General features: G+C 53.2%; 7 protein-coding genes across 7 annotated transcripts; 2 read left to right on the top strand and 5 right to left on the bottom strand.

Moving 5' to 3' along the window:
* Positions 1 to 555: 555 nt before the first annotated feature.
* On the bottom strand, positions 556 to 1,140 carry SCP_1502100 (hypothetical protein; the record flags this gene model as incomplete). Its single annotated transcript, XM_027764314.1, has 3 exons — positions 556 to 923; positions 986 to 1,031; positions 1,084 to 1,140. The coding sequence occupies 3 exons, from the start codon at positions 1,138 to 1,140 to the stop codon at positions 556 to 558; spliced, it is 471 nt and encodes a 156-aa protein (XP_027620115.1).
* A 415-nt stretch (positions 1,141 to 1,555) lies between these two features.
* SCP_1502090 (hypothetical protein) lies at positions 1,556 to 2,909 on the bottom strand (the record flags this gene model as incomplete). The annotated part of the gene is made up of 6 exons (XM_027764313.1): positions 1,556 to 1,717; positions 1,779 to 1,853; positions 1,903 to 2,113; positions 2,326 to 2,468; positions 2,524 to 2,724; positions 2,793 to 2,909. The coding sequence occupies 6 exons, from the start codon at positions 2,907 to 2,909 to the stop codon at positions 1,556 to 1,558; spliced, it is 909 nt and encodes a 302-aa protein (XP_027620114.1).
* Positions 2,910 to 9,675: 6,766 nt separating this feature from the next.
* On the top strand, positions 9,676 to 11,600 carry SCP_1502080 (hypothetical protein; the record flags this gene model as incomplete). The annotated part of the gene is made up of 6 exons (XM_027764312.1): positions 9,676 to 9,791; positions 9,836 to 10,001; positions 10,053 to 10,674; positions 10,724 to 10,775; positions 10,870 to 10,965; positions 11,018 to 11,600. The coding sequence occupies 6 exons, from the start codon at positions 9,676 to 9,678 to the stop codon at positions 11,598 to 11,600; spliced, it is 1,635 nt and encodes a 544-aa protein (XP_027620113.1).
* Positions 11,601 to 11,670: 70 nt separating this feature from the next.
* Positions 11,671 to 18,579, bottom strand: SCP_1502070 (hypothetical protein; the record flags this gene model as incomplete). The annotated part of the gene is made up of 12 exons (XM_027764311.1): positions 11,671 to 12,170; positions 12,224 to 12,314; positions 12,370 to 12,571; positions 12,624 to 12,935; positions 15,382 to 15,740; positions 15,815 to 15,937; positions 15,996 to 16,177; positions 16,656 to 16,880; positions 16,950 to 17,068; positions 17,119 to 17,217; positions 17,963 to 18,489; positions 18,556 to 18,579. The coding sequence occupies 12 exons, from the start codon at positions 18,577 to 18,579 to the stop codon at positions 11,671 to 11,673; spliced, it is 2,763 nt and encodes a 920-aa protein (XP_027620112.1).
* Positions 18,580 to 18,932: 353 nt separating this feature from the next.
* Positions 18,933 to 20,196, bottom strand: SCP_1502060 (hypothetical protein; the record flags this gene model as incomplete). The annotated part of the gene is made up of 4 exons (XM_027764310.1): positions 18,933 to 19,150; positions 19,197 to 19,932; positions 19,997 to 20,093; positions 20,141 to 20,196. 4 exons carry the CDS (start codon positions 20,194 to 20,196, stop codon positions 18,933 to 18,935), a joined length of 1,107 nt encoding a protein of 368 aa, XP_027620111.1.
* Positions 20,197 to 21,384: 1,188 nt separating this feature from the next.
* Positions 21,385 to 21,573, top strand: SCP_1502050 (hypothetical protein; the record flags this gene model as incomplete). The annotated part of the gene is made up of 1 exon (XM_027764309.1): positions 21,385 to 21,573. The coding sequence occupies one exon, from the start codon at positions 21,385 to 21,387 to the stop codon at positions 21,571 to 21,573; it is 189 nt and encodes a 62-aa protein (XP_027620110.1).
* Positions 21,574 to 22,345: 772 nt separating this feature from the next.
* On the bottom strand, positions 22,346 to 23,776 carry SCP_1502040 (hypothetical protein; the record flags this gene model as incomplete). The annotated part of the gene is made up of 6 exons (XM_027764308.1): positions 22,346 to 22,653; positions 22,709 to 22,993; positions 23,083 to 23,190; positions 23,250 to 23,315; positions 23,376 to 23,584; positions 23,640 to 23,776. The coding sequence occupies 6 exons, from the start codon at positions 23,774 to 23,776 to the stop codon at positions 22,346 to 22,348; spliced, it is 1,113 nt and encodes a 370-aa protein (XP_027620109.1).
* Between the last annotated feature and the right edge of the window lie 366 nt (positions 23,777 to 24,142).

Below are 24,142 nucleotides of genomic sequence, written 5' to 3'. Positions count from 1 at the left end.
GCGCGACTGGCCGCAGACAGGGGTACAGACGATCATTTGCGAAGAATAGACACCACCAAAGTCGTAATGCACAAGTAACAGGATAAGAGCGGCGAGAACAGACCTCTTCGACGATGACATACAATCTCATTCTCTGATGCTCCATCTTGTGTGCGGGCTTGGTCGTCGAAACATCAGATGTTCCTGGTCATTGCACTGCATCGACATGGGTGGACGATCGGGTTGGAACAGAAATGACACTGCCCCGTGTTGCGGCGTGCAGAGCAGGCGTGGGCACAACCTTTTAAGTGGCTTCGCCCAGTAGATTCGCAAGTCGGGATTCCACCTGTGCATGCTTTGCGCGTAAGAAGTACGCGTGGCAGGAAGAATGGGGATGTACCTAGGGATATCTCGTGTTTACCGCGCAAGGACAGCATGTCACTAAGGCTGGAGACCGGGAACAGGCAGCAGGGGTGCGCGAATAAGGATGACATGGCATCGCGCTAGATCAGATATGACGATGACGGAAACTCTCACTCTGACTTCTTGTCGACACACCTCGCGGGCAGCGCGCAGTCATTGGTGCGCACACCTCCGCCCCACGGGGAGCGCCCGTCGACCGTCGACGCGGGCGTTCGGGCCCAGGCCTCGCGAGACGAAACCGGCGTAGAGGTCACAATAGTTCTCGCCGCCGGTGAGTACCTCGTCCGCATCGAGAATCGCGTCGCGTGCATCGAGGAACGAGGGGCGGCACGCCTGGATCTTCATCCCATTCAGGACGAGCTGCACGATGAGCGAGTTCCCATGCTTGAGCACCAACGGCTTGCGGTCGCCTGTAGCAGTGAACTCCGTGGGGCGGTAGAAGTCGCCCTCAGGTACCGTGCCGTTCTCCAACGTGCAGGAGGGAAGAGCGTGTCGATGAAGCCGTACTTCGAGATCGGTTGCTGCGACACCACCCAGAGGATCTCCACGTGGTCCTCGCCGATTGCATGCACGCCTCAGTAACCAGGCTTGTCTAATGTCTGGTATGTTGACGGGTTGATGATATTATTCTAAGAGAATGTCAGTGTGATTGGCCCGCGCAGACGTGCATAACAGACATACCAGAGAGTAGGCAAAATTCCTGATGCCGTTCTCCCGATTCGCGGCCCAAGAGCCCATCGCGTACTCTGAGTAGTTTCTAGTGCTCCGAATCGTCGAAGCCAAAAAGTCTGCGCAAGTCAGCATCGACGGTGACGACACGAACGGCAATACTCACCCCCCAGCCCTCACCCATTCCACCGCACTCACCCCAGCCGAGACAGCCAGAGTTCGCGGGACCACCCGTCAGACGCGTGCTCAATCCGTGGCTCAGCTCGTGGATCACGATGCCCGCGTCGAGCTCGCCATCACGCTAAGGGTTGACAGTATTCCACAAGTACATCCTGCAGCACCCGTTCTGACCGTCAGGTGGTGTCATGAAGTTGGCTGAAGGTGCGAACAGTCAGTATAAGGTAAGCAACAGACCACGGCGGTACTGACCGTTGTTATGCCCGCTGCCGTCCTGCGCAGCAATTATATATTTGTTTTTTTTATTTTATAGACCTTTGGCGACGTCAGCATCGCTCTCCTCACCGACACGGCCGAAATTGTGCTGCTGGAAGTTGCCCGACACCTCGTCGAAGCTATAACGGTAGTAGAGATCGTGAACCAAGTTGGACATGTAGAAAAGCGACGTGACCGAGGCGTTGACGTACTTCTTCGCCTCGTCGTGAGTCCGTGCGGTTCGTCTCTTTGGGAGCGTACATGTAATTGAAGACCAGGTCCACGCCAGCATCCTGGCGATAGTTGGTCTGCCAGCTGTTGCGCCCTTCCCAGTTCTCATGGATGAAGACCTACAAATGACGTCAGCCGCGCTGGAACTCATACGGTCAGTTTACCCACGTTGTCGCCCCACGTCGTCGTGGTGATCCGCAGCTTCTGGCAGTCCTCCGGTTTGAAGCCAACGGAAACAGGGTCCACGTAATAAGGCAAAGAATGCCATCCAACGGGACTGGCCAGTGAGTCAAAGTTCTCCTTCTGAATGGAGCGGTTGCCGACCGATGGGTCGTTGATGCCCCACCGGCGCGACTGGCAGGGGCAAGTCTGACGCCGTCTGAGTAGTTTCTAGTGCTCCAGATTGTGGTGCTCCGGATCGTTGTAGCCAAGAAGTCTGCGCAAGTCAGTATCGACTGTGACGCGACGAATGGCGATACCCACCTCTCCAGCCCTCACCCATTCCACCGGGCTCACACCAGCCGAGACAGCCAGAGTTCGCGGACCAAGCGTCAGACAGAACGACATCTCCGTGCGAGTGGGGGCATGCACCTCCTGGACTTGTCCCACCACTCGAGCTTGGCGGTGGCCTCGTATGCACATGTGTAGTGCGCGACGGTGGCCATGGCAGTGAGGTCATTGTCGTGGAGGATCTGCTTCATCATTGGAAGGCCTTCAAGTACCGCAGTATATAACTATCACAGAGGCATCAGTGACGCGCAGTGTATTTCAAGGTTACGCACGACGCACCCAGATGGTCTGGCTCTCGCTGATCTGCTTGGCAAACCTTGAACGCCTCCTCGATCTCACTGCTAGGCCCTGTCGCAGCCGCCTTCTCGATGGAAATGGCGACGCCGTGGAAGTGGCGTGGAAGTGGCGGAGGATCTCGAGCTCGATGTCGCGCCCGGTCTGCGTGGTGCCTCGGAACATGGGCGGGGAGCCGACGATGACCTATGATGTCCGCGCGCGGCGTGTCCTTGCGCGACATGAACATGGCGATGCCGGTCTGCTTGGCAAACCTTGAATGCCACCTCGATCTCACTGCTGGGCCCTGTTGCAGCCGCCTTCTCGATGAACATGGCGACGCCGTGGAAGTGGCGGAAGATCTCGAGCTCGATGTCGCGCCCGAGCTGCATGGTGCCCCCATAACAAGGGCGGGAGCCAGCCCACGATGACCGCGCACGACTACCTTGCGCGACATGTGCTTCACTAAATCGTCCAACGTCTTGAACAAGTGCGCGTTCTCCTACACGGTGCGCATAAACATCTCACACTTCTTCTGCAGCACCGCCGTCACGCGATCGATGGTAGGGTCGATGGTAGGGTCGATCAGCGCGGTCACCTTGAGGCGTGGGCCGAACTTGCTGTGGGCCTGTGAGCAAGTAGTAAGGATACAAGTTTGAAGACTCACTGTTCAAAATGGAATGAGTGTTCCAGGCTGCTTCATCCGAACCTGCGAACCTGAACCTGCGTAGAAATGGTCAGTCACCAGACGGATCAGAGATGTATTGTATAGCACCAAACATCACGTTTCCCATGCCGAAAAGACAACATTGAAGTCAGCGACACTGCCGACATGGGAGACCCTGGAAGGTTGGTGACACTAAACTTGAAGAGCGGCTCAGAGAATGGGAGGCAGAGGCTGTGAGAGAGGACGGATGCTCTGAATAGCTTGAACAGTCATATACAAAACCAGGAAGCGCGCACCCAATTAAGTCGAGTCGCCAGATCTAGATAAGAGATCTACCGCCACTTACTCCTTTGAGAACCCCGCCGATGCATGTAGACAGAGAAATTCTGTAGGTCGCATCTATGTATGGCACTAGCTATCTATTTCACAGGGACAGTCGCCACATGAACGGATGAATGAGCTATCACGGGTGCACTCTATTTGATTGCAAGCCAGTATTACAATCCAAACTCACCAACAAAAGCCCTCCCAGTGAAATCCTCGTAACGTAGGTCGAGAAGTAACAGTCCACAAACCATGAAAGCATGGTATGTGATTGGTCACTATACCAGAACTCAGGTTCATGACATGGCAATGTGACATTATTGCCTCGGTGTATAGAACGAGCGGACGAGAGAGTTAGCTCTGACGTACTCTCTTTTTATTGAATAATATACTATGCATGTACAGACACAACATGGTACTGTATGTGTGAAATGTACACATACTAAACATTCAATGGGATGCAGTATCATTGCATAAACGGTTTATCTGAGGGAGCAAAAAAATGGGAGAGACATGGCCTGTCAGCTGTCGCGGTACTCGGTACAGCGTTCACGTTCAGGATCCAGGACATCCACGCATATTGATGCCAAGAGCATAGCGAAGTCCGTTGAGCAAAAGGTATCCTTAGGATGAGCATGGTGAACTTAATGACTCTGCCAGACCTAAGGTGTCTCGTGTCAAGCTGAATTCAGTGGCCGAACAAGGTCTTGCCTACGTTCCAGGCAATGATAAGAAGCTTCAATTTAGGGAAGACTGGAATGAGACGCAAGTTGAGACTTGGCTTGAGTCTCTGCTGCCTGATGCATTCAAGCATATTGTGAGAACGGTGAGCTGGGTAATCGTGGATGGGTTCTTTGTGCTCGAGATGGCGGAACAGTGCGACTACTTACATTTGATCAAAAGCTCACAACTCCTGCCAGTGAGCTCTTCGGGAATCCCAAAGTCGTCCAAAACCAACCAACCAACCATTAAACTGCGTGAAAGACCAAAACCACGTCAACGTTTCGTGTTCCTCTTCCTCTCTGGCATCGTTCCTGAACCACGTGGATCTCTTTCTACGTTGCGTTCAACGTTCAACGTTGAAACGTTGGGAGAACTCGCATCTACAATGGTCAGGGTATGTATGACTTTGTGAGCGCAAATGCTGCCCGAAGGTACGGCTGAGGCTTACCCTAACTTAGGGCCCGTTAGGCATGGAAACATTTGAGTCAGCAAACGCTTTCGCAACACAAACACCCAGAAGCCGTGAACCCGAGTTTGTGACGGCCTGTGACTGATGAGTTGAGTTATTCCCCGCCGCCGACATTCCCGCCTCGCCGCCTTCGACGACGGCAATGGGCATGAGCATCCGAGAGTGCTGCTGCATTGGTAGAACTCAGCAATACCATCGAAGAGAGCTTGTGGTACTCTATTATGCCAAATTCATATCTAATCATCTAGTCAAGTCTTATTTGATGCATCCTAATCCACCTGCTCATCGTTGGCAACGACGAGCAAAGGTAGAGGCACGACGAGCAGCGATTCCCGGTGCCGGTCAACACGGTCGCCTGGAAGTGGGGCGTGACAGCGGCAAGATCGGCCCGTTGTGTGCATCTATTTGGACGTGTGCGTGAACGCAAACGTTTTGATACAGGTTACAGGTCTTTAAATTGTGCTGGGCGTTGTCTCAAAATTTGCCGCCGCCTTCTCTGCTTGTCATCAAAACTATTGCGAGGTCATACTGGAATGTGAGGCATTGCGAACATGCTCTCATATACCCAAGAAGGTGTCGGCTCCAGCTACCTTGCTGCGCTGGTGTTGGATATGTACAGCCAACTCAATACATGGAAAGGGTGAATGCCTTCGTGTTTTTTTGCCTTATTTACACTGCTGTAAATGGCCGATCGCGGTGCGCAGTGCCGGAACAGCTGACAGGCGTACATAAGTCGCGGGTACCTGGCCCTGCATTCTGGGCACATGTGGGCGACTCTGGAGTTTTCGCGTTCTGAGAAAAGGAGACTACCGGAGAGCGATGTAACTATTAGTACGACAATCTGACGTGGCAACCGCACCTCCATCTTACTCCACCTTAAACTACGCCAGGATAAACAATGGGAATCAGCGGCTTGTGGAGTGTAACTCTTTCTTTCATGTTCCTCTGCACATACCCTGAACGGATGGGCGCAGATTGTGAAGCCCGCGGCTGAAAGGTCTCAACTGCTAAATCTTGTTCTGAGGGACTTGAACGTTACCGCTCCCTTAGAGCAGAGGAAAGTGTATTGCTTGGGAATTGACAGCAGGTGGGTCTGCTCGATGTTAAAGAGTATAACTTTGAATGTACATGGCAGCATCTGGTTCAAGCAGTCGGAGAGCATAATGAAGCATGCCAGATGGCAAAAAAGAAAATATTTACAGCTTCAAGTTTTGTTCTATAGGCTGGAACGACTCTTTTCCCTGCCAATCACTGTTCTTTTTGTCTTCGACGGACCGTCTCGTCCTGTGAAGAGGGGTATCAGGGTGATCCACAAAGAACATCCTCTGACTGCAGAATTCAAGCTCCTACTGCGAGCATTCGGGTTTCAGTGGCACATGGTAAACATATTCTGAGTTTGTATCCTGTATATTCTGCGCAGCTACACGTTTTTTTGCGCAGGCTCCTGGAGAGGCGGAAGCTGAACTTGCTTACCTGAACCAGCGAGGGTTTGTTGACGCCGTCCTGACGGATGACAGCGATGCCTTAGTGTTTGGTGCAAGAGTAATCATCCGCAAGTAAGCCTTCGCATCTCAAGTTTTTGTTCACGCCATTCACTTAATGCGTTAGCCCCAGCATCAGATCAGACAAAAATGAAGCGGTTATCTACACATCTTCTGCGGTGCATGACAACCCACAGGTTACGTTGTCTCGCGGGGGTATGCTTCTGGTTGCTCTTCTGAATGGGGGCGATTATGATCAGGTGCGTGCGCTACAAGTTTTGCATAGGTAGTAAGTCACAGCGTGCCATCCAATAGGTCGGTCTGAAAGGGTGCGGCGCTCAGATCGCGCACCGCCTTACTCGCTACGGACTTGGAGACATCTTACTTGCAGCCGCGACTTCCAAAGATGATATTACTTTTCAGATATTTCTTGTTGGATGGCGGGAAGAGCTGCGTAGGGTGTTGCGGACCGATCCTTCTGGATTCCTTGGCCAGCGCTATTGCAAGTTGGCTGCTTCCGTTCCAGAGACATTTCCACGTCTAGAGATCCTCTACGCTTACGTTCACCCACTCGTCTCCAGCACAAGCGACGGACCAAAGAAATCAACAATCCATCAACTCTTCGCCTTTGATCTAAAGGAGCTCGCTCAAATTTGTAATAGGCACTTCAAATGGGGCGTTGTGGACGGAATCGTTCAACATTTCAAAAGGCACATCTGGCGAGGAGCATTACTAAGACTTTTGATATCCGAAACTTTCGCCGATTACTCAGGGCAGCCCTCAGCATCTGTGTGTACGTTTAAGTTGGAGCAGATGAGAGGTCTGTTAACCCTTTACACAGGAGATTAATGCCACCATTCCTTCTATGGGCATTGTTCAGATGCGCTGCTCGCATTCGGCATCCGCAGAATACAGAGTGCGGTATCATGGCGGTGTATTTGCCACAAACACTCTCCGAGGATTAGGCGGTTCCGGGGTTTGTGCGTCATCAGAAACGTTTTGGGAGTCAGCCTGGGTGCCTGCACAGGTTCTTACTCGAGGCAGACTTGAGTCACTACTTCAAGCGCATGTTGACCCCATGTCGCGCAACTTGACTAGGGTAAGCAAGCAGGCCTTATTATAATTATTGCTTCACAGCCTTAATCGTATTTCCATTCACAAGGATACCTCAAGCGCATTGTTTACAATTGTGTCAGCAAGGAGAGCTAATCTACGCAACCTCACGAATCCCGTTAACGAGAGTCCTGTTGACCTGCAGTGTTCTGCTACACCACCCACTGCTTGCACCTTCATTGATCTGACTACAGACAACGAAGACGAAGTTATCGATCTCACCACCACTATTGACGACTAGCTTACAAACCGATCCTGATATAAATCTGTACCAATTCCCGTCACTCGAAATCTTTGTCTTCCGTTCTTAACTACTGTAGCCCGCGTTCGGGCCTATAAAACAAAGTGCCGACAGCCGTGCAACACCTTCAATGATGCTGCCTGGACCATGTTCCCGTGTCGGTGGAAGCGCGCTCGCAGAGCAACCGTCTGTCGGACCCCACGAGGTGCTGGTGGTGAATACTTGAATGGTCAACGTTCATGAAGGACTGGAAAAACACACAGCTATAATCCAAAGATTTTTAATATCGATGAACGAGTAATTAAGTAGTACTTGCAATGAAATAGTTCAGTATGCGAATGAAAGAAAAGACAGTGCCCATCACTACACTGAAGGCTGTCTGAGAGATTCGAATGTGGAACAGGGGCTGAGACGCATCTTCCAGCGCTCTTCCGACTGCACGGCTGTGTTAGTTGGTGTGTGCGATAGATTGCTGGGACTCTGAATTATAAAGGCGTTCGGCATACTATGGATGGTGTCAACAAGATAGACGGTACCCTTTGACCCCCTCCAAATGAGACACTGGCAGCGACAGCAGGAAAGTGGCCACAGCGATGTTTCATATCCTTCTTGGAGAAGTCCATCCTACTCCTAGCCTCATCGATGGCTGTTACGGCAGCAGTGTGGACCGAAGTCCATGACGGATCATCAGGGGCACCACACAGAACACCAATGACCCTACCACTGTCATCAGTAATGGGTTTCGCGGTGCCGCGGTGCAGTTTAGTAGAGGGAAAATGTAGACCCAGTGGATACTCACCGTCCATCTCAGTGCTCAAGCTTGAAGCCATACTTGGAGCCACTCCCAACAGGATGTTCCAGCCTGTATATCTGAAACCTTTTACATTTCTCTCGTGCTCCTGTGTAGCCGTTCCTCGTACGCGGCAGCTTGACTACTTGAAGGGAGGTCTGGACAGGTTCCGCAGGCTCGACGTATCGGCTGACGAAGGATGGACGCACTTCGTACAAGCCATATGGAGCACTCGCTTTTTTCCTTGCACGCCGTGCAGCACGTCGCGCATTTCCCGTCACTTTGGGCCTTTGACTCTCGACAGTCTCTGAAGGAATAATCGGCCCATCCAAATTCGTGGCTGATTGTGGAATACTGACGTCGAAGGTGGGACGGTTCGAAAGTAGAGAAGGGCTGGTCTTTTCAATAGTGTGCGAGCTGGAGCCCGCCGCTGCAACGTCCGTGGCCTCTGAGATTTCGGGCATGAATATTGAGAGTGCCAAGCAGGGGACCGTGTCAATGATGCGATGGCTCCCAGACTGATAGCCTAGTGTCTTCAGATACAACGGCATTCAAGACAAGGGTGGCGAAGTCGAATTGCGCGCCCGACGATGGTTTGACTGTAAGGGCACATGGTTGTTAGCATAGTTTCTGCGGCGGTTGCCCTCCTGGGGCCAGAGAAGCCGCGATTCAACCCGAAGTTCCAGGCCTGAATCCTCGTAGCGTCCTCGATAGCAACTCCAGCCTCCTTTGATGGACAAAAAAAACAAGACGTACCGCGAAGTAGGTTAGTCCAGCCACGCATGCTGAAGACGTGTCCTCCCGAGGCAGTAGACTCGCCGGCAGGGTAGGTCAGGGAGAGGAGTGGTGGGTAAGAGAGTATCCGGGAACTCGGGCGCACGAACGTTTTATAGACTGACTATTTCTCACCGTTGACGCGTTAACAACGCGTCGAAGAACGTCACACCTGTGACGAAGCGCGTTAAGAGTCACGCGCGGAAGCAGAAAGCAGATTGCGTGACGCGCTGATACCTCGTTGGTAGCGCAGTCTTAGAGTCTATTCTACGATAGCTAAGGCCTAAGGCCCATGGTCGGTAGCCCGAGGTCTATGAGTTTGCTCGGAGAAACAGCGGAAGAGGCCGAATGTGACGAGTGGTAACCCTCCGAAACCTCCGAGCATGGCGCCCACCGTATGGCGGCCTGTTCTGGACAAAATACAAGCAGATGTACAGGGGGCCCTCGACCTTGTATTCACGCCAGTTCACGCGCATTCATCCGAGTGCATCGTGCACGTGACTGTGCATCTGCAGTCATTTGCATGCATTCAAACGCATCGGGGCGCATTGGGCCAAATACAGCTCCTCTGCATCGATGCGCATGAACGCATGCATCTGGATGCATGTGTTCTCATTCTCGTTCTCGGTCCCGGATGCACGCATCTGCATGCACCCATGCGGCATCGAGTGCATGTCGCTCCTGCCTCTCCGGTGAGCCACCTTCATCCCTTTGAGCACTTGTTTCTCTGCTCCAGGAACTTGAGGGTCCGCGATATGACAGAACGGTTGGACAACATCCGTCGAGCCTACCACACCCTTGGAGATCGGGTGAACGTTACTCTGCGAACACAAGTTGGGGATGTACAGCGATTGAGAATTGTACGTTCTCAAGCACTCTCGCTTGCCTCTGCTGCTGAAGTGGTCAGTATCTCTTCTGGGGGCATGTTGAACATCCACTGACCATCTTCCCAGCACCGCTCTGTCATTCCTCCGGCTGAACTGGTTCAACTTCGGTCCAACATTGCTGCCATTATTGAGGACCTGGACGCGGCTTCCCATCGTTCGTCCGATCCCGCTGATAGACCCCCTCTCGAGGTCGTCAAGCGAACTCGCACTGGCACGCGGGGCCGCCCAAAGATCACCATTGAGCCGGCCTTCTTTAAGTTCGCCATGGACATGGGGTCGAACTCGGACCTCAGACGCTTTTTCAACTGCTGTACGAGGACAGTGCGTCGTCGCGCCATAGAGCACGAACTCAGCATACTCGGTTTACCCGTGTACACAGAGCTGCAGGCCACGGATGGCTCCCTGCTTCGTCAGTATCGCTCAGCCCCAGCCCGTCCCTTGACGTTGTCCGACGATGGGCTTGACCACGCCATTGGGAATATCCTGGAGGTGTTCCCTCACTTTGGACGTAGGATGATCCATGGCCATATCAAGGCTCAGGGTCAAAGTATTGCACGCAAGCGCATAGAAGCCTCGTACGAGCAAGTGCTTGGTGCACCGGCCGTCTTCGGTGCTCGACGTCCACTAGTGTGGCGCAAATATTCAGTACCTGGCCCACTTTCCCTTGTTCATCATGATGGACAGCACGGTGCGTTTTGTCCGCTCTGTTCTGCCAGTACTCGTTGACTTTTCTGCAGGGCTCATCCACTTCAAACTCATTACACATTGCTTCATTGACGGCTATTCGCGGTTTGTTCTTGGAATCCGAGTGCACAGCAACAACCCGCGCGTCCACAGTGCTGCATTTATTTCAGGATGCGGTGGATCAATTTGGAATTCCAAGCCGTGTACGGGGGGACCATGGCACCGAGAATCTCGGCGTAGCGCAGTGGATGGAGGAAAATAAGGGTTTAGATCGGGGATCATACATCTGGGGCCGGTGCGTGAATAGACCTTCACTATGCAGGAACCCTCACGGACGTGATGGCCAGGGGCGTTCATAATACCCGGATTGAACGTTTATGGGTTGATGTGACCTCCGGGTACGGTGAGAAGTGGCTTGTATTTTTCTGTCAGCTCGAGATACACTGGGGGTGGGACATCCACAACCCTGACCATGTGTGGCTACTTCACCATCTATTCCTACCCGCCATCAACCAACATGCTTTGGAGTGGGCAGAGGCATGGAATGCACATCGTATCTCAATGCAGGATTCTCGTCCCCGAAGCCCACGGGATATGTTCACCTTTGGGATGGTCCAGGAAGGCCCACGTGGACTCGAGCAATTCTTAGAGCCAATTGATGACCTTACTGGCGAGTCCCTAGACGATTTTGGCATTGATTGGGGCACCTATCGGGATGACAGAATCATGTCACATTTTTTTGAGCACAACCCCATTGAAAGTGCAACATTTACCCCGAGTCTTGTGGAACTGAGTCAACCAACCGCGCATGAGGAGAAGACTTTGACGGAGGCGGAGAAACAGGTGACAGCGCTCCGCTGGCAACCAATCTTGCAACGTCTTGATCTGTTTGCAAGTACACGTGGCGTACAGCGGAGTCATTACGAGTAGGCAGAGGCCTCGTAATTAATTCCGGCTGTGTCGAAAGCATATTAAAGTCTTTTTAATATACACCATGTCCCTACATATGCATAGGGAACCTCGCAAGAGCAGCTAAGATTCGAGCGGCTACACCATTGGCGTACGCCTCACGCTCAGCTTCTGAAAGGTCAGAGACCATCCGACCACCTAGTTCAACCCACTGAAAAATCGAGCCACCGGTCCAAAACACAAGAGAACCTCGCATCCCCTTGGAGATGAGAAGGGTATTGTAGTGGGTAAACAAGGCCGATGGGATGAACACGGGCACGCCGGGGCCCACCTCGATCTCATAACCAAGTTCTGCAATGCCAATTCGGCAATCTTGCGAAGGATCGAAGGTTCCGTATGGCATAATACAGCACAAGCCAGGGCCATAGTTGGTGGAGTCGAGGTGGGGCAAAGTGACCACAACGCCGACGTTGAAGGCAAATGAAGTAAAAGGGTAGAATAGGGCCTCCAAGCCCGCATCCTGTCGCAGAACGTAGTCGAGAGTGGCCGCGTAATGCGCATATAGAGCAGGAAATTGAGACTTGAATATACCTATGTCGGCTTCTATGTGAGGTTATGTGTACAGATGTATGGTTTAAACCCACCGTTTACGAGTGCGACCACTGGCTGCAGGAGTTTCCCAAGCTCGTGCACCACGTCGGTGTGCTTGAGGTAGTAAAGAGACATGCGAGGCCTCTGTCTCGCTATGGTCAACCTCTGGAGGCTCACATTCGGAACGGAGAGCGCTCACCACCTGATTGTCCCGGTGCAAGGTGAAATAATACTGGAGGAAGTTTCCCCGACTGGAACCGGAATACGTCGGCTTGATGCCACTCTGTCGCAAGTACTCTACAGCGGCTATTGCCACAGAGTTGGCGTGGAAGGTGGCCGGCCCTGTGAAGGAGCGGTAGATGACGAGCCGCCCTTCAGAGTCACAGATGTATGCAGCCGTGCTACCTCCAATTTGAGCTCGGTTGTATGAAATGCACTTGAATTGGCCCTTACCCATTGGCGCACTCGATGACTTCTCGCCGGAGTGGGCGCTCTGATTTGACGCGGCTCCCGATGTAACCTCCGGGCATCTTCCTCTGGGCCAGGGAGGTCGTACTCTGCACGCGCGTGCCACTTTCCTTCTTCTTGTTGGCACGAGCCACAGCGCGAGTAACTGTCCTCTTCCCAACGTAATCTCGCCGGCGTACAGTGCGGCGAGGGCCGACTCCCCCGAGGGTGGCATCGAGGTTGGTTACTGAATCTGCGCATTCACGAACGGCAGGGGTTGTGTTGGATATATCCCGTGCACCAGAGCCGTCGCTCTGGCTGCAACCAAGATCAGCAGAGCTACCTTGTGTTCAAAAAGTGAAGGGCCATGCCTGTTTGGGACAACAATAGCAGGAGTAGCGTGGTCCGGCTCCTCGGTCCTGCCCTCTTCCGCCTTCCAGACCGCCTCCAAACGCTCTCTCATGGAAACCTCCCCTCGATAGTCCAAACCACCCTTCGCAAGAGCATCAGCGCGATGAAAGAAGCGGGCGAGTGAGCAGGCGTACCGTCAAAGGCATGGCGGCGTTGCTGGAGCCTGTGTAACACTGGGTGAGCCCATCATGCTGGTCAATCCTGAGGCAAAAGCCGACGACAGATAGCAGGCCGCAGGCAGCGCGAGCGATAGAGGTCTCCTTCGAGCTCGCGCTACCTACCGCCCGCAAGGCCTGTGTACATGCGGCAGATGGGAAAGGTAGGCGGAGCACCACCCCATGGGCGATATGGGTCTCCTTCAAACCCATGGGACGGTGCTCTGCCTGAGATAAGAGAGCAGCGTACCGAACGACGAGGAGATCCCAAGACTAGCGCAGAGGAAGTGCAGCGGCGGAGTGATGGGACAGCTCGCGCAGTGGACGGTTGGGAGGTGGGGGGTGGGAAAGGGTCGGCGGGTGAATTTATGGTAAACCGCCAAAAAAATTTGTTGTGCGCTGTTGACGCGTTTTGTTGACGCGTCTCCTTTGTTGACGTGTTCTGTTGACGTGTTTTGTTGTTGACGCGTCGCGCCTCCACGTGTACGTCCATATGCGGCAGGTGCTGTCCTTCGCCCTCTGGGCTCGAAGGCGGCCCTACTCTTCGCGGCTGCTGGGACTGCTGCTCCCAGCTTCACGCCCCTTCATCTTGAGGAAGGAATCGATCCAGAACGCGAGCACTGCATCAAAACGGCGGCGAATGCGCCTCCCCGGTGTGGCTTCTCTTCTCGACGCAAGAAGCGCGGGCGTGGGCGCAGTGCAGGGACGGGGTGGCAACGTACGAACGTACGAGCGTACGAGATGCGTCACCGGTCAGAGACTGACGCGAATCCCGCCTTGTCCGTGTCGCAGATTCACGCCTTCCAGGGAGTCCCTGGCGGTGCACTTGCGTTTGCTAGGTGCTCCTCGAGGGTGCGCGGAGGTGGCGGGGGAGGCGAGCACTGCTGCGTCGAGGGACGAAGGTCGAGGGGGAGGACGTCGAGCGGAGGCCGGCGATCGAGTGCGGATGGGTAGGTATGCGGGCAGGACCTCGCAACACACCGCCCGCATCTGCGTCCACGAAATCCGCATGAAGGTATGTGCGCGTTTATTCGCGTTTCGTGCGGGCGTTTATGCCCTCGGAGGAAAAGAAGACCCGCAAGTTCTCGCATTTGGGTTTGGTAGACGGTGAGCTCATTCAATTTGTACGCCAAAATCACTTCTCAAGCACGCGGAAATTCTGCATCCGTACTCAGACAAATATCTGCTCTAGGGACGACCGCCTCAAGCTACCAGGGCCCCGGCGTCTCCCGCGAAGACGCGCATCATTACGCTTTTCCTCGTCCGGATTCGTTCTCTTCACAGGCAGCGCACCTAACCTTTTCGCGGATCTGAGGGCAAAAGAAGTGGGGGCATGAACCTTGAAACCGGGAGCTCGCCAGGGGATCGGGAGCCTTCATTGGCTCCCCGGAGGACTTCTCTTGAGCCGCGTCGAAAAGTGCGTTGATGCGCCGCTGGGCCGCAGATGTTTCGTGAGAAGTCGTGACAGAAACACCGTCCGAAACTATCGAGACATCATGTAACGAAGGAGAGCGGCTTATGTTGTCGTCGCGATCACGTTCCCGCTCGACAATCAATATATATCTACCACAATAAGTTACTCGAATAGTATTGAACTGCCTTGCAGGAGACCACACAGACAACGTACAGCTACATATGTCGTGCTAGAAAAGTACAAGGAGAACGGAAGGGGGCTATGGACTAGGAACTTCGTCGATGGTGCGTGAAAAGTGACAGCAAGAACACAGCGGATCGAACCAGGAAAGCAGTTCGTAAGATTAGAACACCCATACGGTCGTGTAGAGGATGTCCTGGATGTGCTAGGCACCAGATCGGGCTTCATTACCACGGAATTGCCTCTGACAAAGACCGGCATAGGTGCCAATTGGAGACAACGTCGAGACAGGGGCAACCGGTGCAACAGACAGAGCCCGGAGAGATGATATTTGAGCGATGCTCCGCGTTGGAACCGGCACCCAGGCGATACCTCTTGAATTAGGCTGAAATCGAGTTCGAGCACTGCAGAACAGGGTGAGCGTCAGCCTGGCAATGGAATGACAAGATTGGTGCCTCTTGACCTTGGCCTTGGAGTACTCAAACTTTGGTGCAGACGCCAAGGTGCCCCACACTCACAGAGGGCCTCGGGCGACCAGCTGTTGGTAGTCTAAAGTTGTTTAGCCCCAAGCAGAACAGTCATCCGAGAATTAAAGGGCACGTACTGAGTAGAATCCGCCACAATCAGTGGCGATATATCCCCCCTTGGCCATTGCAACAAGTGTGCCGGATTGAGCTCGAACTGTGTGCATGATCCAGGGGTGTCCACAACCAGAGCAAGGCTCCTGCGCACCATCGGCTTCCTAGGGAGGGATTTTACTACCCACGACGTGGGAGACGAGGCCAGAGCTATACTTGCCCAGTGACCCCGAAAAGCCAGTGCCAAGAGCCGATCCTTCTCAGGAGCAGACGTGAACTCCAGCCGCAGATCGCCGAGAATTTCGTTTTGCAGAGTCGACTCGCCCCAAACGAAGTCCTTAATCGAGGTCGAGAGCGGCATTTCCTTCACCTTATTATTGAGCTTCTGAGCGACGACCACAGAGAGAATTTCGACGGCTTTCAAGGGAACATCTTCAACCCTAACGGGCAAGCCGAGACCGGAGCAGCAGGGACAGTAACGGGCACAGCTGCTGGTGCGGGAGTAGCAACAGCTTCGGGAGGGGACTCGACAGCAGCAGCCTCACCCTGATCCGTGAACTGGTAGTACACCTCCTTGGTGTTCTTCGCATGACAAAGGATCGCACGACTTCGGCTAACCGAATCCTCTTGCACCTCCTACTTCGCTTTCAGAGTCCTCGTCGCCATGCCTGTAAGCGCTGACGAAGGTTCGCTCTCGATGGAACGCTCGAAATCGTAGTGGTGGGCAATACCCCACCTTCTCCATGCTCATCTTCAGGTAGTTCAAGATGTTGGTCATGGTTTGCAGAGCGACCAATTCATCGGCACAGGCATATTGTTGACCTGGCAACGAAACAAAGTATGAATTGAGAGAACCATGTCAACTTCATTAGTTTTATCCACGGCATACGTTGTAATTGACGATCTCGAGCAAGCACTGTGTGTGCGGTGAGCGATATCGTCGATAACCTCGCGCAGCGCAGTAGCCGTGAAAGTCTTCGAGATGCGGCTTGGGCTCACCGCGCACAGGTGGAAGGGTTCTGAGCTTCACGCTCAACAGCGCGTGGCATAGTGATACCACGGTAGAAGACGACGTCAAGAAGGGACGAGATGGGGAGGACGTCAGCAATAGATGCGAGAGCCGAATATTCTCCCAAAGAGCATCCGGTGAATGCGGAGTCTTCTGATCAAACGAAGTCTTTCGAACGCATGTCCTCGAAGACGGCACGTTCGGTCATGACTTGCGCGATCGGCCAAACTGTGTGGCACACAAGAGTCCAGATAGATGACTGAATGTGTAGCAGAAGAGTCTTCACGCTACCGTCCCCGTCTATATTGTCGTAGTTCATATACATGTGCCGCTGCTGCATGGCCTGACCCTTGATGCCACCAAAATGGATAGTCTTCTCCTCCAGGTTGTCCTTGACGATCTCAATAATAGAGAAGCCATAGACAGCAGTAAGATGAATATCGGCAGCATCCCAGACAGATCGAGCAGCTGGAGCGGACTTATAGAAGTCCATAGCCATACCCTGCTCTTGGGAACCTTGGCCAGTGAAGACAAAGACGGTCTTAGGCTACGCGACTTCGGCAGTGCGTTCCAAAACCTTCTCACCCTTGTCATTGAATGTCTCGACCTTGACAACAGTGTTGCCATCCTGTATGTCGCTGTGCCTGGTCTTCATCCGAAGCTCATCCCCAGGAATGACCATTCCTACGAAGGCGACGTCATATCTGGTGCATTCATCAGTGAGAGCTACACATGTCATATCGGACGGACTTACGCGACAACTCGCTCCGGGCGACCTTGCACAACGACCGTCTCAACGTAGCGCCTGGCAGCGAGCTCGACCACATGCTGTGCGTGATTGTGGGGGAAACACCTGCCAAATCGGCGAAGTAGGAGTTGACGTGGATGGGATTGAAGTTACCAGAGGCCTCGGAGTAAGGCTCGTTCGTCGCCGAGAAGTTGAAGACGGCTGCACCCGCCTTCGTCATGGTGTACCCATTCAGAAGAGGCACTCAGAGACCTTGGGGCTTGCAGGGACGCGAGATAATTGGGTTACCCCCGCTGTCACGTCCTGCAGGAAATCAACGGCACCGACCTAGATTAGACGTTTGATCTGGTCGCGGACACAAATGTCGCTGGAGACTGGTATCGACTTGCAACATGTCTTGCTACGGTAGGTGACCTCGAACTTCACACAGCCTGAAGCAGTTTCGACGGGCGATCCCACTCAAACCACTCCTCCGACTGCAATACTCCCACGTCAGCTTCGGTCGCCAATTCTATGGAGTTTCGGTCGCCAATTCTATGGAGTAATCCAGAGCACCGAGAAATTCGAATGTGTTGTCGTATTCGGAGTAGTTACCACGGTAGAGGAAAGTAGACACAACCTCGATTACGGCCTTTCTACCTCCGATAGCGAAGCCTTTAACTCACACAGCCTTGCCGGCATTGCGGTTGACAACGGAGACAATGTGTGTCTCAACCCTGAAAACATCACCCGCCTGAAGATGCTTAGAGTCATCAACAAGACGGAAGCCGTACGACAGATGGACGAGCTCAAGAAGATCGCCGTCAATGGTCGAAGGAAAGATCGTATCTTCTGTGTGAAGTTCTGTAACCGCTTGTTAGCGAAGTTGACGCAGAACTGATCTAGGGAGTTCGGCCGGCTAGTCATGTTCTGGGGGCCGGGTAAGTCAAACAGTCCGATGAACATATTGAAGTCGTCGTGGCAAAGGCGTTGGTTGACGTGTTCGTTCAACCATGCAAACAGGAGGGAGTATAGCGGCTTCACGAGTTCGTCTCGGTTATCAGAGGCACCGTCGGGATCCAGGAAGATTGTACATAGTTCCTTCTTCCCCATCTTCGTTCTGTACGATAGCGCAGCCTCCAAAGCTTCCGGCTGCACGTCCAAGAAATCTGCGACGATATCGAGGACATCCGTGTTGCCCACGACAGCAGCGTCTTCGTTGCGAGAGCGATCGGTATGGAATTCCAGGTTACCCAGATGGAGAATAGCAGCAACCAGCTGGCACTTCTGCGCGACATGTCTTTTCGAGAATCCCACGTTCTTCAACGCCACCTTCAACTGATCCAACCGCACGGCATCCTCATCCCAGATGCACGAACCATCTCGCGAGGCATACAACTTGAAATGGCGGGGAGATGGACATCAATTGGACAGGTGACACACATGAGAGAGTCCCTTGCAGACAGTCGTGTCTACAGGGAACCCCATCAAAAGGAATCAGCTGGGGACAATCGTACCCGACACGCCAACTGTCCAAGTCGCAGGGATGCTGGACCTTCACGAACCGGTCATCCAATGGCCAATGGCGAAAGTGAACCGTAAGGCGGGGGTGCATTTAGCGAACTGGATCTATGATGCACGGACGGACCATACTACGAGGTGTACTTCTCGCGGAGTGCCGTGAGCGAGCTCGATCGCACGATCTGCTCTGCACACTGCAAGTCAGACATGTCTTGCGACGCGCATCACGAAAGGTTTCTGCTGAACATAATCCGCAGGCTAGAGTCAGCGAACCCTCTTCGATCTCTCCCGAAAGATGTCACGTACCAGTAACAGCCCGCTCACGTTGACGTCCTAGTCCCTACAGTCCTTAGCGGTCCTGGACGTTCCGTGGTGGCCTCACGGAAGCACTCAACCTCTACTTCCGCTCCCTCGCCACTACAAGTTTGCCTGACAGTGCTCTGATGGTGACGGTCTACGTGGCCACGGCTCACGATCGGCCCGCGGACGGCGCGGTACAGGCCTTTCTTGCAAATGCACAACGACGACGAGAATACATCTGGCAGTTCGAGTTTCACGACGAACTCGTTGCATAGTCCACGCACCGGGCCCCCAAGCTGACCGCAGCCATTGAGAACGCAAAGACAGAGGTTCTGGCTCGAACTGAACGATGGACATGTTTGTGCAACACGTCATTTTTGTGTTGAGCAATAGTGGTCTCGATCTCGATCGCATCTTGCGCACCTCGGTAGCAAGCCTACCAACGATAAGTCTTCGCGTCGCGTCGAACGTAGGGAATTCTGCATGCAAGGAACGCAGGATAGGGATGAAACTGTCAACGATGAGGCCTGCTGTCCCCCGCTTGTCCGGTGCGAAATCGATGAGTTGAGATATATGAGGCTTGACCGCCTGAGTGAGCTGTGCGGTAAGGCCCTCATAGTCGATAGGTTCGGGCGTAACGCTGCAAGCTGCGGTACCAAGAACTTCGTGACCACATGAACGACGGACTCCTTCTCTACCTGCGGAGAAGACCTCGAGATATCCATCGTCTGGAAAAATGAGACACATGTCAGGAATGTCTACGACTTTGCTTCCGCCATCTTGATCGAGATCCTCGTTTGCTTCTTGCACGGCACGCTGGGTGGGAGGGATATATCCACTGCACGCCTCCGCCTCGGCATCTTCGGCAAGCGGAGGAAGGGCAGTGTCCGCGCAGGAGAGTTCAACGTCTATGCGTTGCTTCTTGAAGATCGAGTTCCGAGACGCCTTGGAAAGATAACGCGGTGGAAACTCGGTGTCGACGACTTTTTTCGAGATCGACTCTATCACCGGCATAAAGCCCTACATCGAGCGTTAGCCGATGGAAATTTGAAGCCGACGTGTGCGCGTAGCTGAAATGACTCACTACGGGGAGGGCATACAACTTGCATGCTGACGATCGGACGAGCAGCATCGCCCGCCAGAGACCAACAGGTGTAGATGTCGATTCATACACGCTACGTCTGCGAAACAATCGACGAGGGCGAGTAATCGTCGCCATGTTACGCACGGCACACCAGCTAGTCGTGTCGGCATCACGACCCTCTGGCTGCATCGCTGAGCCATTGGGAGCTACGCACGAGCACAACGAGCGGCGGCTGGCTAAACAGCGGCAGGGAATGGTAGGGAGTAGGGTAAATAGCGGTCAGAAGCGGGGAGCAGGTATCGCTATTTCCGAATATGGATACGGGGCGCGGGAAGTACTCGGCCACCTAAGGGATTAGACTGGCGAAATCAACGTTTTATTACATAACCACCGATTTATGAACAATTTCTAGGATTTTTCTCAGGTATCTAGTTAATAAATACACATGTACACTACCAAATGTGAGGAAACCATGTAAATGGAGGTCACCATCGCGCGTGATATGTCGTGACATGGAAAGCTCTGGAAAAGTTGAGCAGAAAGGGCGGGAGGCGGCAGCGGCGGGACATGCCGGGACCCCCGCGAATCAACTAAGAGCTCCGATCCCGGTGACGATTAGTCTCGTGACCAGACGTTCACGTGCGACTTACCGAAAACGGACAGAAAGAGAGGGAGCAGAACGTCTGGTGAAAGTCGTGTAGAGCGGAGGGGGTATGTAACGCTCTCCCCATCAGGAAATCCATGAGGGTGTGACAAGGCATTAGCTACGATTGTAATGTAAACAATTTCCGCACTATGCATCAGTCTTGCGTTCATTCTGGTCAGGCCTTTTATAGGACAGTTGAGTTGCTGAACATCTAACTGAAGCATCGGCATGCTGTGGGGTTATCGCAGTCAGCACAGCTTGAACTTGTAAGATCATATGCATTTCCACAAGGATCAGGCATTATAATTGATCCCACATAGTGCTTAAAAAGAAAACATATCCATTTTTTGCTGTAATGTAAATCTATCTGCATTATCTACGAAAACCGTGCCCATATGGCTACACCCCAGGTTCCACGTCGTAGGTGGGCATGGCGAGCACAAATCCCGAATCCGCAGAGTGTACCGACGCAACACCCGCACCTTATCGCTCGACCCCAGCGGCCATTCCGTGAGTGTCCCGGCATCTTGATGGTCCAGGTCGGCCATCCAAATAGTCCTCATCGTCGGCCATCCACGGTCCTCATCCACGGTCCCCGCAAGTCGTCGTGAGTCATCGGCAAGCCAAGCCCTGCGCGCCCACGATCCGCGGTGCTGGTCAAACATCGGCCCTCCATGGTCTCGGTCAAACGTCGGCCCTCCACGGTCCTGGCCAAATGTTGGCCCTCCACGGTCCTGGCCAAATGTCGGCCCTCCACAGTCCTGGCCAAACGTCGGGCCCTCCACAGTTCTGGTCCGAGGTCGGCCTCCTCACCAACGGGGCTAGCCTTCCAGAGCGATCTTCGCGTCCGTTGTCTTCGGCCAACAGTGGGGAGCCCGAGCAGTGCGCCATTCTCAAAGGCAGGGAGATGGAAGCGGAGCAGCGGAGATGAGAGAGGGTTCGAACCGCAGCAAGCAAATACTCCGCACCAACTCCGCCCTGTGACTTTCCCTAGCCCCACGAACTGTGTTGTAAGCCCGTTCTTGCTCGGAGAGCAAGCTCTCCCGACCCAAAAGTGAAAGTGTCCTTTTTACACAGTTGTTGTGCGCTATTTGTTTTGTGGCACTGTCTGCCCTCGTCTCCGAGCAAGTTCCGCCGCCGCCTGGCGGCCTTTCGAGTTGTGAAATAGAACTGCATCCGTGTAAACCAGCTGGTTGGGTGGTGAGGTTAATGTATGTGATGTGATTTGATTCCGAGACCTTGAGTTCGAACCTTCTTCGTGTATTTATTTTAGACGCTATGGTTTTGAAGCTTCACTGGCAAGTCTTGCGGACTTTGTCATTTTTTTACAATAATTTTGCTAGATTTTAATGTCTGACATGCCCGACAAACGACGGGAAGACGCGGGGCACTCCCGACTTATCCCGAGACACCCGCTTAAGCGCCGAAGTTCAAAAGGTGCGCGGTGACAGAAAAAGTGTGCGCGGGATTAATTTTTTGAAGACCGCGTCATAATAGGCACGAGAGATGATGCGGCTTCGGGCTATGCAAAGTATGTACTAGTTACGACAGGATGGCGGTCATACTGTGTAAGGAGCTCAAGCATTCAACTATACGGAGGATGAAATAAATTATATCTTCAGTTGCAAGTATTTTATTCAAGAAGTATGTCGAATTATCGATACTCCAAGAAATGAGCTTTATCTACAACCCCGTAAACGAATTCACGGCGTCGTCAAATCTACATAGTGTCGCTTGGTGCCAACCTTCGCTGTCGTGAAGTACTCAGAGCATGCATGGCCAGGAGAATAAAGTGCGCGATGCGACATTAACTTCTCGCAGAACGGGCAGCGAGTGAGGATGCGGGTTAATTCTGTGTACCTGACACCCGGGTCCACAGTAGCATCTAGCAGGCCGAAGAGCCGGGAAGCCTCATTCGCGGATGGTGCTTCGACTTGGTAAGCTAGAGTGTTGATGCTCGGAGGCGGTGACCAAAAGCGCTCGAGGCTGTCAAGATAGCCGTGGTCATAGCCTGATGAGCAGAATGAGCGATTACATGAGTACAACTAGAGACAAAACTATCTCACAGTTGGGAGGCTGTGGGTCATCCGGACCAAGCTCCTGCCGGGTTTCTTGACGTGCCCCATACTGGCTAAGAGGAGGGGAGCTCATAGAGTTTTGAGTCGAAGATGAGCTGGACGAAGGTGCACTGCAGAGCTCTTGGGGTACTGCAGCATGGAGGGGATGATCGCCGCGAACGTAGGGGGAACATGTGGGCGACGCTTGCTTGAAAGGAGGCTGCCAGTCGAATTGACTACTCACTCCACTCAGTTGAGCCAGCAGAGACGGAGATGAATGTTCAACGACGATATCTGCACGGTAGATATATCAGATTATGTGAGGGAATGAAGGCGAACAACATCATGCATTATATCATCGACATCGGAGTAGACATTCATACCTTTGTTGCTAACTGTCCTTATCGCTGAGCCGAATCTTTGCTGCGCGCGAGACGGTGGGGCCGAACAACTACGGGCCATCCCTGTGATCTGGCTGGATGGGCGGTCGGCTGCGCAATAGCCAATTAAGTTCACCATATGAGACAAATCACCGAGAGAAAGCACATACCTTCGCGAAGAGGGTATGTTCTCCGTTCCAAATCAGGATTCTCCTCCAGGAGATCATACAGGTCCACTGGGGTTGCATAACAGCAATTGATCAGTAGACACCAAACATGATGAGAAAGGGACAAACCGAACATGGGACAGAGAAAATGGGAGCATATAAGAACAGGACGGCCCTTGTTCAATGACTTGTCGGACTCGGGGATTTTAATCTGGCACGGGTGAGAACTGCGACCGGGGAGGTGTCCGCACAGGCAGCGAGGCTTCTCCCACTCGTACATCTCCGCATAGAAGTCCAACAAATACGGAGTGACAGCGTCGCCATTCGGGTATGCAGGGCTATGAAACGCGTCAATACAAGGCACGAAACTCGAATAAAGAGGCAACCACATACTAAGGCATCGGGACCAACTTGTGACTCCTCTCATTATACGTAGGGAGGAAACGAATCCGGCAGAGCTCTGACTTCAGAAGAGCGAACTCAGCCGAGAAACGAGGCCTACGGGGAGAAGTAGTGGATGAGCGTGGCATGGTAGCAGATTTGGCAGAACAAATATAAGCAACAGGATGGTGGATGTTTGGCCCAGTGCTGGAGGTATCCTCTTATAGTTATACCACATCAGTACCTGCCTCTTCACCAGTGCGACAGAAACCGCAGCATACAGATCTCAGTCGTTAGATTGACATAGAAAGGTCTCCTTTTCTGACGTCGAACATGTGCCATAATGTTGTCACCGCGCTTGTACGTGGGAAGGCGAGAAACGGCAGGCCTCCAAATGGAGCGAAGTCGCATTAATATGCCCTGTTCAAGTGAGCGCCCACATAGATCTGGATCTGATAGACGCTCGCGTCATTACAGGTCATTACAACAACCCGGCGTTCCTGAATGAGGACCAT

The sequence above is a fragment of the Sparassis crispa genome, assembly GCF_003851025.1.
Source record: "Sparassis crispa DNA, contig_000014F, whole genome shotgun sequence".
NCBI classification, from domain to species: Eukaryota; Fungi; Basidiomycota; class Agaricomycetes; order Polyporales; family Sparassidaceae; genus Sparassis; species Sparassis crispa.
This window is presented reverse-complemented; position numbering and strand designations above follow the sequence as displayed.